Here is a 15389-nt window from a genome sequence, read left to right on the forward strand (position 1 = left end):
CCAGAGAGAAAACGTATAAACCCTTTAACAGTTCATGGAGGCCATAATGTTTCTAAACAAAAAAAGGAACATTACAGTTTATAGTCTATGCATGGTCAGAAATGGTTTGTGTTTTTGGATGTCCCTTTAATTAGACTTACAGAAATAAATTTTTGTTTTGTGTTTTAAACTACAATGAAATTCAATGCTCAAAGGATTAATAGAATTGCATTGTTTGTCATTTTCATAGTTACTGTCATGAAGCATGAGTTCCATGAAGTTTTTGGTAGGTAATATGTATATGGCCATTTATAGGATTATATTTCTACAAGGTGTTTATAGTCAGCAAATACATAATAAGTGGAAGAAGGGACACATATTGCAACTTTAAGGAGACGAAAGTGCATTTAGTTTTAACTATAATGCTGCATCTTTCCCGCTCGCCTTGCGTTGCCAAAGCAAGTGCCACAGGGAGCTTATTTATAGTCACATATTTACATGTGAAATGATGCTGCCTAATACTCTTAATGAGCATTAGTTTCATTGGAATGAGGTATAAGCAAAGCATTTTGACATAATATTTTAGCATCAGTACTTCCACGTTCCTTTTTAAATAGTTCTTTTCCAGAGAGGTGCGCTGAGTATTTAGTACTTGCATCATTTTCTAAAGAAGAAGGGGCTCCGCAGGCAGACGGTTAGTCACCTGCAACAAAGCGGTCCTGCTGAAGTTTCCAGGCTGCTGTCAGTGTCGGACGCGAGGGTCTGATCGGTTGACATAGATGAGATGTCGTTTACTGATGAGGATGGAGGAAGGCTTTCGCTGCTATTCACTGCTGCACCTGTGCTGAGAAATTAACAGTAGAGCCATAAAATCCGGGAACACAGTTTCATAAGGACTACATTCTTTCCTCTTTATTAAAGGACATGCATACTACAGAGCCCATTTAGAAAAAATTGAGCTCCTGTTGTATTTCCTGCCAAAAGCATGTTTTCATACTTGTGATAATGCTAAACGGTTTCAGCTTTACATTGACACCAAACATTGGCCGATCATATTCCATAGGGTTGCAGTGTGAGACTTCCATCTTTAGCTGGTCTAGGCCACTATCCAGAAGAGAAAGATACAGAAAAAAGTGTTCAATTCTTTCAAAGCTCGTAATTTTCCGAGTGGCTGTTTCTGATTTAAGGGATAATCTGTGAACGAAACAGCATCAAAGACCATTTTGAGTCACTTGTGCATGGGCACACTCAGTTACCCTGGGAAGCTAATCAACCCCATCAATCCTCTGGTGCGATGACCTTCTGTTGACAGATGCGCACCTGCCTGATGCCTTCACATTTGAAAATTCACTTTTCAATGACTGGTGACAATCCAGCCAACAAACATGATGCAAATGCAAGAGAGTTTGTTGATTCTCTGTACAATATGTGATGGTAATGTATCTTTAAGAAATGTATTTTAATCATGTTTCTCTGCAGGATGTTTTGTCGGCACCATGTTGTCTGTAGCCCATGTCCTTTATTGTTACTGAAGCTGTATAATTGATATCATGTTGATTTAATCTGAACTAATGCAGTGTTCTGTGGTTTTAATGCTCCCCGGGATTGCTAAGTCGACCTTGGTTGGGGGTGATTGACAGGTTGTCATGTGACTGACGACAGCCATTTTTCACAAAGCATTCCAGTTTTTAGTTGCATTTTCAGAAGCAGCCTGAAGCTGAGAGAGGCAGCAGTATTGGAATTTGCCAGAGATTAAGTTTACTTCTCTGCGGTTGTACTGTTTGAAGGCTATATCCTTCTCTGAAAATGGCTGTCGTGTTCATTGTCCAAAAGTGTTAAAAAGCTGAACATCACGTGAGCATACTTGTTTTCGTGCTAATTCTGAAGAAAGGTGCATGTCTGTGGCATATTTCTTTACTTTGGAATAACAGAGATAGCTAGCTGTTAGGAGTTATACTGTGTCATGTTTAAATCTTGTAATTTGTAAAAGTCATGCTATTTCTTTCTGTTATATTCTAACTGCGTTCCTAAATAAACTTTGTTTGATAAAACCTGCTTACTGTGTCACTTGAATCATACCTGGAGTGAAATACCTTATGCTCACCAATGCCAAATTCAAATGTAAAACTTAAGGTCTCGGCTAACTTCACATGATATCTTAGAGTTTCTGGTTGTCCTCTGTGTGCTGTTCTAACAGGTAATGGGAATGTTCCTTCTGCACAGTGGAGGCTGTGCTCTAATCTTTCGCTAGAGTTATTGAAGCATTTAGAAATGTCAAGGAAGCAATTTTATTTTTAATTCACGGAATGTGGGAAATTCATTTATTTCAAGTATTTATCCCCTAATTGCCCTTGAGAAGGTGCCATTGTGCTACCTTCTTGAACTGTTGCAGTCTTTGTGGTAGAGGTGGGGAGTGATGTTAGGTAGGGAGCTCCAAGATTTTGACACAATGACAGCAAAAGAATAGCAATATCTATTCCCACTGTTTGTCCATTACACCGCAAGAGGAAGCCTGGTTACTTGGAGATGAGGGCTATTGGCTGCACAACTAGCTGATGACATCTCTTAGGAAACCACTCTCTGCAACAGAACTTTACATGTCAGATCTATGGGTCAACTAGAAAAGATTACTGGAGTCACCACACAGAAATTTAGGTGGAAGAGAAGAGCGACTAGAGAAAAGTATAGCAGAATGATCTGGAACATAAAGGGTTAACAAGAGATTGCATACAATGCCACCCACACAATGATGGCACATGATCTAAAGCTAAGGTCAATCTAGAGATGAGTAGCAGTGTGTAGGGACCTAATATACCTACTGTAAATATGTACATAGAACAGCATTGTTAATAAAGACTTCTTTGTAACTTAATACAAGACTGCTTCATGGTTTCCAAGCAATATCCTTCAAGCATAGCAACAACAGAATGTATTGTGGTATTTGTGTAGGATCAATCAGAGAGAAGCATACAGAGTGAGAAGAGAGGAAAGAGAAGGGGCTTCCTCCAATGTGGTCCAAAGGGAGGGTCCCTTCTGTTCAGGATGTGCTGCATGTACCTGCTCTGCAATGAGGGCAACAGCATAGAACTACCATTGGAGGGTGACTTGCTGCATGATGAATGAGAAAGTTGAGGCATAGAAAATTATAAAGAAGCAGAATTTGTCTCGATAGTTATCCCCAGCCAGATCTGTCTGACAGCAGCTCATTGAAGATCCCTGCTTCCCAGTCATTCCCAACATCTGTCTTACTCTTTCCAAACTACAAGCCAAATACCATCACTACTCAAAGTTGCTATTTATGTCACCAAACATTGCAAAGTCACCTGCCACTAAAGGAATAGTCTCAAATACCATTCTGGGTTCAATGGCTTGTACCAAGGCCTGCAAAATTTTGGTCTGTGCAAAGTGTTCTTTTACACATTTTAAGATGATCCTTAGTGGCTACAACATTGGAGGAGGAAGTTTTTGTGGTCATTCCAGGGCTCCAAAAATGTTTGTGATCTCCTATCTGTAGGAGGTCAGCCCTGAAAGGGGTAAGGTTCAGACTGCAATAATTGGATCCCTGCTCGGGCAATCTGGCCCAGTTTGCTGACATTAGAATGGGAAATTTATTCAGTGAGGAGGGCTGCAAAGGTATACAGGTGCTGTCATCAGGAAAGACTGCATCCTTTACCACTCCCACTATATAATTGACCTTAATTTACAGCACAGCATTCCTACTGAGGTACAGGGGACCAGGCTCTAGGAGATCACTGATCTGCGCAAAGCCTCAATTCATTTGATCTAGCCAGCTTCAGGCAGAGTTGAAGGAAGAGCCAGAGTCTGTATGGCTCTAATATAAGTGTCCTTGACAGATGGTAGTAATTATAATTGTAGCAGGGGGTAGGGACTGTGGGCTCTCTTGCAACAGGTACTGAGATAAATATGTATTCCATGGTTCACTGTACAAATATTTGAGGAAGAATAAGGAAGTTTTCCCTGGTGTCCTGGCTAATATTTAGTCCTCAACCAACATCACTAAAACAGATTCTCTAGCTGCTGTTTGAGATCTTGATTGGCACCACATCTACAAACATCCACTCCCTCCACCATTGGCGCTCAGTAGCAGCAGTGTGTACTATCTACAAGATGCACTGCAGCAATTCACCAAAGATCCTTAGACAGCACCTTCCAAACCCATGACCACTTCCTTCTAGAAGGACAAGGGCAGTAGATACATTGAAGCACCACCACCTGCAAGTTCCCCTCCAGTCACTCACCATCCTGACTTGGAAATATATATTTAGCCAGCGACGCCCATGTCCCATGAATGAATTTAAAAAATCTTGCTGTGTTGGTGGAGCAGGCTCAAAGGATTCAGTGACCTACTCTCACTCCTAATTCATATATTTGTCCGTGTACACATTGGTGGTTATGTTTCCCTACATTACAAAAGTGACTGGTCATCCCCTGGGGAGGGTGGAGAGGGGGTGTGACATATCATCCTCTGGTCGGGGGGGTTCCACTGCTTGTCTGCGGCCGATCCCTCCTGGCACCGTCACTGGTGCACTACCAGCCACAGCCATCTCTCCTGCTCTCTCGCACCTGCAGGGAAGAGTAATCTGTGGCTGGTAGTGTAGCAGTGATGGTGCCAGGAGGGATCGGCCACAGACACGCAGCAGAACCCCCCGACCATAGGATGAGACTTCACACCCCCTCCTCTCCCACCCCCCCCCCCCCCCCCACCAGGGGATGAGACATCACACCTCCTCCCCTCCCACACCCCCCCCCTCCCCCCCTCCAGGGATGAGACATCACATCTCCCCTCCTCCTCCCACTCCCGTCCTGCCACGACCAGAGGATGACCTGGGTCAGAGAGCCGTTGCAGTCTCTGACCCCGCTCTTCAGAGGCTGCAGCGGCGACTTCAGACTTTTATTTTACAGGTCGGTTACAGCGCGGAAGCGGATTGGGCCAGAAGACGGTAAAGTGGGATTTGGTGGTAGAGTTGGGCGCGCGGTTCATTAAGTTGATTTAAATGCATGCAAATGCATTTAAATCGTCAGGCCGCCCGATTCGGGTGCGCACCGGACCCGCGCCCGAATTGGGTATCGGTAAAGCCGTGATCTGCTCGGAATTGGGTGCAGATCGCGGTATAGGCACGACGCCCAAATTTACCGCGATTCCGTTTTGGTAAAATCAGGCCCATAGAGTTGTTCTGTTCGAATTAAATAGCCACCATAAGAAATATCATTGAATAGTTAGCTGTATAGGTACTAACATTATTTTATTTATTTCTGCTGGAGACCCAATGTCATTTATTATAAACAAACTGGATCAAAATCTAATTAATTTATTTTTTGAGAACATCATAATTCTATTCTAGAGGTCCAGTTGTAATCTGTTTTAGTGATGTTGGTTGACCCTAGGCTAACTTGTTACAGTGGAACTAAAAGCAACTCTCAGAAAAATTCCATGAACTGCAGTTATTAGACTTCCTCTAACTTTTGGGGAAATCAAAGCAACTGTTAGAAAAATCAACAGAAAGTAAAAGTCACTGTTTGAGGAGTTACCTCCACACACAGTAAGTGGGGTCTTCAGGATTTCAGAAAGATCCTTTTTTAAAATATCTTTTACTCTAAGATCTTGAGGCTTATGTTGACTTTGTGTTAGTGTAAAGCAGGCAATAATGAATGAGCAACCTGTTTTCCATTTCTCCTGATTTACATTTTCACTGTAATGACCTTTAACAGGTAATAGGGTCTTCTTGTTTCTAGAGTAAACTGGACCCTGCAGTGATCAAGAACAAACTGCTCCAGTCCTTAATCTCACATTGCTCCCAGCACAAACTCAACCGTCCTAGAAAATCTTACTATACCAATTGACTGCTTCTGCAAGCACCATGGGATAAAAACATACAATAGCTTCATGTACATATCTGTATATAAATCCTTGTAGATACAATTTTAGAATACTTAGAATCATAGAATCACACAGCATTGACGGAGGCCATTTGGTCCATCAAGCTGTTTGAAAAACTTTTCATTTAGTCTCACTCCCCTAGTCCTCCCTCTCTCATGGTTAAGTATATATTCACTTTTAGAAAGTTAACGTTGAATCAGTTTGCACCATCATTTCATGCAATGCAGTCCATATAATAATAACTCCCTTAATAAAAAATATTTTCCTAATTTTCAATGTTTTTTTGCCAATTATTTGAAATCTGTGTCCCTGTCACTGTCAGTTTAGGTCACTGTTCCTCCTGCTAGTGGAAACAGTTTCCCTCTATTTAGATCAAGCTGCCAAATAACAGCTCTACTAACTCACTCCTTAACCATTGCTGCTCCAAGTAGAACAACTTCTTTAGTCTCCTCTCATAACATCCTCCCTGATGGAGGGTGGCACGGTAGTAGTGGTTAAACAACACTGCTGCCTCACTGCGCCAGGGACCTGGGTTCAATTCCAGCCTTGGGTGACTGTCTGTGTGGAGTTTGCATATTTTCCCCGTGTCTGCGTGGGTTTCCTCCAGGTGCTCCAGTTTCCTCCCACACTCCAAAGATGTGCAGGTTAGGTGGATTGGCCATGCTAAATTGCCCCTTAGTGTCAGGGGGGTTAGCAGGGTAAATACTTGGGGTCACAGGGATAGGGCCTGATGGGATTGTTGTCAGTGCAGGCTGGATGGGCCAAATGGCCTCCTTTTGCAATATAGGGATTCTAAGATTCTATGATAACTGAAGTCCTTCATCTCTGATGGAGGTTTCTGGTTTCAGTGACAGCATCCCTACCTCTGGATCAGATGCTCAGAGTTCAAGTCCCATGCCAAAACTTGTTGATCATGGAAGGAATGTTCATGATGTGGCTGATAATCAGTCCAAGAATTTTCCCACCACCATCCCACTATTACCCAAACAGAAGGAAATTGTGCATGAAGGTACACTTTAAAAAGAACCTATACCTTTCTAGTAAATCTCTTCTACTGCCTCTCCAAGACCTTGCTATCCTTTCTAAAGAGAATTGAATGCAATACTTCAGTTGACAACTATTCAGTGATTTATACATTTTTAGCACAGCTTTCTTGCTTTTGTGCTATATTACTTCATTTATAAAGCTCAGCTTCTTGTATAATTTTAGTGGTTTTGCCCTGCCTTCAAGGATTTATCCAGCATCCCCTTAAAAATTGGATCATTTAGCTTATATTGCCTCTCTTCTTCTCACCACTTCACACTTCCCTTTATTAAATTTCACCTGCCATTTGTCACTCCACTTCCCCTGAGTGACATTCTTCTGGACATGTGGCACTTCAGCAGAATGGGGTATCATTATGCAGTCTCCTGGCAATAGAAGAAAAATTCTTCATCCTCCACTCTGAGCATTCCTGAACTCAACAACGCCCCACTGTGAAATATAGCAAGCTGAGTTCAGGAAAGATCCGTCAGCGACTTTTTCAAAAAGCAATGAAGTTGATGGTGACTGGATTAACTCAGGACTGTTCAAAGAGGAGAGATGGAGTGGAATGAGCCTAGATTCTCCGGCATTGAGAAGAGTGAGCGGTGATCTCATTGAAATGTATAAAATTATTAATGGGCTTGACAGCATTGATGCCAAGAGGCTATTTCCCCTGGTTGGATAGTCGAGAGTTAGGGCTCACAGTCTCAGGATAAGTAGTTGGTCATTTAGGATTGAGATGAGGTGAAATTGCTTCCCTCTTTGAGCATGGCTCCCTGCTCAGAGAAAGTGATGAGTAAGGTTACCCGAAGTTCTCTTGGTTTAAACCAGGATGCTGCCTGAGGGGCGACCTGATTGAGGTGCTCAAGATTATGAGGAGCATGGACAGAGTGGATAAGGAGCGGCTGTTTCACTTAGTTGAAGAGTCAGTTATGAGGGGACATAAGTAAAAAGTGAGGGGTGGGAGGTTTAGGGGAGATTTGAAGAAAAACCTTTTTACCCAGAGGGTGGTGACAGTCTGGAATGCACTGCCTGGGAGGGTGGTGGAGGCGGGATGCCTCACATCCTTTAAAAAGTACATGGATGAGTACTTGGCACGCCATAACATTCAAGACTATAGGCCAAGTGCTGGCAAGAGGGATTAGGTAGGTAGGCCAGGACCTTTCATGCATCGGTGCGGACTCGATGGGCCAAAGGGCCTCTTCTGCGCTTCTGTGATTCTGTAAACAATGTCCTCTTAAAGATGCACCCCTGAAGTGAAAGGTGAATATTGTTATGATTTTTACTTGGGGTGGTATCTCTTATAGTACTTCATTTTCCTGTTTCTCCCCCCAAATATGAAAATGCCAACTGTTCATCAATTTGCTTTTCCTTTTTATATATTTACAGTATAGAAATGGAACACTGCTGTACTACAATCACATTCAATGATAATTTGTGAATGAAATATGACAGTACTGTATATATTTGTAATTGTTTCACCATTGGGGCACTCTAACTTGTGGAGTGATGTAGGTCACTGATCTTGCAGTCTGGCCTTTCAAATCCTGTGGCAAACATGTACTTGTAAGCACTCTTTATTCTCCCCCCAGCCTGAACTGTTGGTAACAAGGACGTTACATTTTAGATAAATCTTGCACTTTATAGCAGCTTATATTTGAGCTTAAAAGGGTGGCTGAGCATTAGAGAGCTTTTGAAAACTAAATGTTCACAAAAATTATCATAACATCCTGATATTTCTCGGATTATTTTCGGAATGCCATTCTTTAAACAGCAAGTGCCGATGTATTACGCTGCTAATGAGTTAGCAGCTGTAACATCACAAGGAGACCCAAGTTAAATCAGGACCTTCAGGACAACCCTTTGATTTTGAGCAGTTGCCTGGGAAGTTTCAGCCACTGCAGGAGACAAGCCACCATCTCATCTCTCAACCGACTATTTTTTAAATGCAAAAAATATTTTGCTGGTGGCATAGTGAATGTGTCGGCTCAAAGAGGAAGGAGAGACATCCACTCAGCACCAAGCTACACAACCCACCTGGTTTTAATTTCCATCGACTTCAATGTAAATAAAGATCAGATGAGATATAAAACGGCTGCCGATTCACCAACACCTGTTTTGCTTTATCACACAAAGTCCGGAATTCTCAGATGTCACCACCGCTGCCAGCGAGAATGGAGAACGTGGCGCTCAGCCAAATGTTCATTCACCGCAGCGGGACCAGAGAATCCCAGCCGCGGGCGAGGTCGGAGAATCCCAGCCAAGGTCTACCCCAATTCATCTGTTTCTGTTCCTTGCTATAATGCAGGCAAGACTGGAGACTCTCAGCTGAGGGTGGGCATGCGAGTGGGCAGAATCAACTAGATGAATACTGGAAATATTAATAAGCTTTCCACCTCAAAATGTTAATTACATTTAACCTACCCATCCTATCAGGTGTGGGGGAAAAAAAAATCAAGATAACAGAGGGATCTGATAGCCTGACAAAAATGATTGAAAAAAGAGAAAAATAGCTTAAAAATTAATCTTCATGAAAACCATAATCAAGGTTAAAATGAATTTCTAAAGAAAGCGAAAATTTATTTAACTTCAAACAAGATTGCTTAAGTTATATTTATGGAAAGCTTTTAAAGGCAAAGGGACAGGAAAGTGAAAATGTTCCTCATATGACAGAGCCCTAAATCAGAAAAGCACTTGGGGATGATATTTTCCTTCTTTAACTAATTTTCGACCAAAAGGAGATATGAGAGTATCAACTTTTTCACTGGAATTAACGATGAACTCCACCCCACCAGTTAACCTGCACATTTCAATTATTAATTTGTTGGAGCTTACTTATGGACAAAAATTTCCAACATTTGCAGCAATGCCCAATCCTGAAAAAAGTGACAAAGTTGATGAGGGGGTAGTTGTCACACGAGTGGAAAATGTGAAAAATCTGAAAATATTTCAAACACATTGGTAAAGGCATATTTTACGGCATCGGTTATGTGAATTCTTCATTTGTGCCTGTTTGTATTTAATACACTCTGAGAGAAGGAAATCACTGCATTGCAAACTATTCACTGCCCTCTAGTGTCCAGAAAGGCAGTCCAGAAATGGAAGAACCACCATCCATGGAGCAGGAGATTCAGCCCCATGTTAGAAATATCTGCAATGCTCCAATCTTCTTTTTTGTGCTGTTACCTTGCTTACTGAAGTGCCATTTTTGTTCTTTTCTGGTGATTTACGATAAAACAAATAAGCTTTCAGTTGCAGAAAACTTTAAATTGATGATTAAACACAATTCTGGAATGTACTAATAGAAACAATGGAAAATGGCCGAATAGGCTATATATATAATAACATTTCAGAATCAACCTTACTATCTGTGTACAGGGTTATTGGATTTACCTGAGGGAGACGGCTGCCCCTTCACAACACCATTTTTAGTTTTCTCCTCAAAATCCATCACCTCCTTGTAGATTAATTCTGTCAAAAACAGGAGTCAGGTCAATCTAGCATATTTATTTATTGAATTTTATTCTAGCAGTGATGACTCTTGGGGGTTTTTACTACAGAAACAATATTACCATAACAGTATCTACACAGGCTACACCTAGAGTGAACACGAACATTGACCAACTTAGTCATCTATACCGTGAGCAGGCACTCAGTACTTACACAAGTCACGTTAACCAGTACCCTGGTGTTTCAATCACTTTGACATGCATGTTTCTCCTGGCAGGCAAGATCACATTATCTTTGGATCTTGGCCCGTCTATTTAGGAATCAGTTCGTTTGACGCTAGCAAGGTATTACATTGACCCAACATGGTTTAGGGCAAAAGTGTACCCATCATCAGTGGCAGATAATGGTTGTGAATCCTATTTGCTTAGTAACTGTAGGCTACCTTGTAGCAAGGAAGATTAGAGGAATAATTTCAAGAATGGAGAATGTGTGTGTGTGGGGTGGGGCGGCAGGGGGTGGGGGGGGATCTGAAATTGTGCCCCCACCTTCCTTCAATTCAGGAAGGGGGTCCATCATTTCGGGTGGAAGGGTTGGCTGAGTGTTCACCACGTTGAACTTAAGTTTAAAAATTAGACTCTATCATTCAAAGGGCGGCACGGTGACACAGTGGTTATCACTGCTGCCTCACAGTGCCAGCAACCCAGGTTCAATTCCGATCTTGAGTGACTGTCTGTGTCTGTGTGGAGTTTGCACTTTCTCCCCATGACTGCGTGGAGTTCCTCTGGGTGCTCTGGTTTCCTCCCACAGTCCAAAGATGTGTGGGTTAGGTGGATTGGCCATCCAAAATTGCCCTTTAGTGTCAGGGGGACTAGCAGGGTAAATACATGGGGTTATGGGGATAGGGCCTGGGTGGGATTGTTGTCAGTGCAGGCTCGATGGACCAAGTGGCCTCCTTCTGCACTGTAGGGATTCTATTATGATCGTGCTACACAGCAAATCTGGCATCATGGCTGGGAACCTTCCAAGTTTACCTCAGGAATTTCAGCCAGCATGTTCTAATATACTGAGCAGGGCGTATACTCTTGCAAGAGTCATCATAGGCTCTGATCTGGACCTACTGAAGGCCCTATCAAAGGAGAAAGCAAGTGCTTACCCTTTAAGGAAATTTCTTGTTTCTTACTTGGGGTGAGGGTGAGGGTGGGGGAGATCTATCCGATCTACTGTGCAAAATCTGGCTCTTGGCTACTCCTGCTCAGGCAGGTCTTTTTTGTGCCTCCTCCATGAGATGGCTGGTCCAATTCTGCCACTAAAGGAATGGGCACCTGCCTCTAATATTTAAAGTCCCATCCCCCATTCATGGGATTTGGTATTGGGTTTTCAGTGGGCAGCTTGGAATGATGGGCTGAGCCATGTGGCCCACTATCAATTCTGTGGAAATTCAACCTCATCTTTTTCCCTCAATGCTCTGCTCCCCGTCTATAATGTGATTGAATTGAGGTTAGGGCTTCAGCTGTCACAGGGAGTGCAGGAGCCATTTTATTTTAAAAGTCTGTAGTGTGATGCCGACGAATCATTCTGACATTGAAATCAAGGGTCTCTTTAGTAATCTCAATAACCCATTCCTATTTACTACATTCTGCTCCTTTGGGATAAATTCTATGTGTACATCGTTTCACTTAATAGCGGCCGGTATCAGCAATAACTTAAACATGTATTGCTTGTATCCTTGTAAACATGTATCTTTTGTTTCTTACTGTATGTTTACAGGCAGTGGCTAAAATCTTGCATCCTCGTTTTTGGCTGGGATTTTCCGGTGCTGCTGAGAGTGAATGGAGTTTTGGCTGGAACGCCAAATTTTCCGTTCTCGCTCGCAACATGTCCCACCACGGACAAGACCAGAGAATCCCGCCCAGTAAATATAACGCGGTAGGTTTTCAACTTGTGCTCAGGCACAGCACTGGTGCTGCAGATTAAGTCTGGCTGTTATAGAAAGCACTGATTTTCAATTCGATTAATTTACACCTATCTATCCGTCATTTCTCACAATTTAGTGAAGATGGTAATATTCATCTTGCTTGGAAGTTTTTATGTAAGATTATCAAAATGCATATGATCATAATTATAACCAGAGTTTCACATTACCTTTCCATTCATCTATACTGTGCTCTCTCTCATCAAGCTGTTTATCATAGATCTGGGGAGGAGGCTACAAAACAAAGGACACATATATTACATCGCATAATATAAAAATGTACATTTTTGTCCATCTCTCTATTCCTCATTAGGAGAGACAAAACTATCTACTTTTTAAAATCATGCCCAAACTGCATTATTAATTATTATACCTTAGAAATTCCTGTTCCTGTGTTATCAATGGGTTAACAGTGAGTTAATACATGCCAACCTACAGAACCCAGAAACAATGACAAACAGCTGCAAAACAACTGATGCAGCCCCAAAAGAGCTAGCTGACAGCTCAAAAAGCATTATACTAATGAAAATGTTTCACTTTGTCTCTGGATTTTGTTTCTTCCCATCAGCAGTGTTATCCGTCACCATACTGTGTGTATAGAGTTCAGAGTGGCTTTCTCTGGTTTATTGTATTTATGGTTCATTGGTTTCCTATGCTGGGTTAGCTGATCTAAAGATGTTACTGTTCTCACAAGCCAGTAAGAGCGACATATTGGGTTTTGGGTGCACAGCAGTCAGCCATTAGTGACAGTCTTCTGTTTCATAAGATGCTGGTTTGTGCTGTGCATCGTCTGCTGTTGCTTAGGAGCCTCACTCTGGAGCTGCGTTTGCTGCAGTAGAGGACAGGTCTTAGAAGATGCACAAGTCACTGCGCCCGGTCTGATAGTAACTTCAAATCTGCACCATGCCTACCCCCAATAACCTTTCACCCCCTTGCTTGCCAAGAATCTATCCACCTCTGCCTTAAAAATGTTCAAAGACTGCGCTTCAGCCTCCTTTTCAGGAAGAGAGTTCCAAAGATCCACGGCCCTCTGAGAGAAAACAATTCACCCCTTTCCATTTTAAATAGGCGACCACTTATTTTTAAACAGTGACCCCTAGTTCTAGATACTCCCACAAGTGGAAACATCCTCTCCACATTCATCCTGTCAAGACTCCTCAGGATCTTACATGTTTCAATCAAGTCATCTCTTCCTCTTCTAAACTCCAGCGGATGCAAATCTAGCCTGTTCAACATTTCTTCATAAGACAACCTGCCCATTCCAGGTATTAGTCTGGTACACCTTCTCTGAACTGGTTCGAACACATTTACATCCTTCCTTAAATAAGGTGACTGATACTGTACACAACACTCCAAATGTGGTCTGACAAGTGCTGTATATAACTGAAGCATGACCTCCTTACTTGATAATAGCATATATAATAAATGATAATATTCTATTAGTTTTCCTAATTACTTGCTGTACCTGCATACTAGCCTTATGTAATTCATGCAACAAGACATCTAGATTCCTTTGCACCTCAGAGCTCTGTAATCTTTCATTATTTAGATAATAAACCTCTCTTTCATTCTTTGTGCCAAAATGGACATTTTCCAACATTATACTACATTTGACAGATCTTTGCCCACTCACCTAACCCCTTATATCTCCACATGTCCTCATCACAACTTAATTTCCTACTTATCTTTGTGTCAGCAGCAAATTTGGCAGCCATCCCATCCATCCCTTCATCCAAGTCATTTATATAAATTGTTAACAGTTGAGATCTCAGCACTGATCCCCATGGCACACCACTTGTTACATCTTGCCAACCTGAAAAAGGCCCATTTATGCCTACTCTCTGCTTCCTGTTAGCTAACCAATATCCATGCCGATATGTTACTTCCTTTAATACAACGAGATTTATATTCCACAGTGACCACTGATGTGGCACCTCGTCAAATGCCTTTCGGAAATCTAAGTGCAGTACATCTACCAGTTCTCCTTTATCCACAGCACATGTTACTTCCTTAAAAGACTCCAATAGGTTGGTTAAATATGATTTTCCTTTCACAAAACCACATTGGCTCTGCCTGATTGCTTTGAACTTATCTAAGTTGTCTGCTTTAATAATAGTTTCTAACATTTTCCCTATGATGTTACACCCAACCAATATTCGAGTAGAAATCGCACAATGCATGAAACTCAAGGCCACACTATCTTTAATTGCTATTAGCATTTTACTCATTATACAGTGATCTTTCAGAAGGCGATGGCATATCTCGGTCATGCCTCCTTGGTAAATGTCAGCCTCCTTACCTGCACTATCTTTACCAGGCTGCTGTGCCCTCATGTAATGGAGCAGCAGAGTTTAAGACCATGCATATGTCACCTGACACCACTGACAGCCCTTTCCTGTTTTTGGTGATCCTCTTATGCCATGCCCTGTGCTAGAGTCACACTGACTGTAGTTCCTGTTGTGCCAAAAATGTGAAAGAGAAAAGGAAGCGATTGGCCTGTGAATGAAAACTCTAGCTTAGTTACTGCAATCCCTCTAGGAACACTTGCTCCCTTTGGGCCAGATGAACCCATCACTTTAGTAACAGCAGCAAGTGTGACTGTCTCCTCCCTTAACAACCTAATGTGGCAGTTTAATTGCACAAGCACACAAATTCACAATGTTAGTGCTTCCTTCCAAATTGTGCTTACAACAATTTTGGTAGTGTTGGGAAATGCAGCAATTATTGGATATTGGAAAGTCACGACATGTTGTTTATTCATTGGGAAAGATGATAAAGTAAATGATGCTGCAGTCACTTGCTTGATACAACAATGGAGAGCAAATTGAATGAAGCTACATGCGATCCTCAAGCTAGTTCTGCACAGGCATAATAGATGGGGGAGGAGATGGCTTTGACTGCCACCAGCACCATACTGTATCTATTGTGTACGTTGGCAGGTATGTTTAGATGCGATAGCTCTGCAGAGGAAGCTCCTCTCATTTACTCTGGGATAAAAGATGCCTGGACTTCCAGACTGCTGATATGCTTGATGCTAAAATGAGGGGAGCAACCAGTTGATCTCCT

General features: G+C 42.1%; 1 protein-coding gene across 6 annotated transcripts in view; it reads right to left on the minus strand.

Annotated features, from left to right (window-relative positions):
• Positions 1-678: 678 nt before the first annotated feature.
• The window catches only part of mapk10 (mitogen-activated protein kinase 10), a 127633-nt gene continuing 112922 nt past the window's right edge, over positions 679-15389 (minus strand). For 4 of the 6 annotated variants that reach the window (XM_078216026.1, XM_078215938.1, XM_078215573.1 and 1 more), the window contains 3 exons: positions 12494-12557; positions 10295-10372; positions 679-818 (listed from right to left, as the gene is read on the minus strand). In XM_078216026.1, the coding sequence (XP_078072152.1) occupies positions 679-818; positions 10295-10372; positions 12494-12557 (282 nt within the window). Of the gene's footprint in view, positions 824-10294; positions 10373-12493; positions 12558-15389 lie in introns of all 6 variants that reach the window. The other 2 variants (XM_078215754.1, XM_078215848.1) reach the window with 1 other exon arrangement.

This window comes from Mustelus asterias, chromosome 1 (genome assembly GCF_964213995.1).
Source record: "Mustelus asterias chromosome 1, sMusAst1.hap1.1, whole genome shotgun sequence".
Classification (NCBI taxonomy): domain Eukaryota; kingdom Metazoa; phylum Chordata; class Chondrichthyes; order Carcharhiniformes; family Triakidae; genus Mustelus; species Mustelus asterias.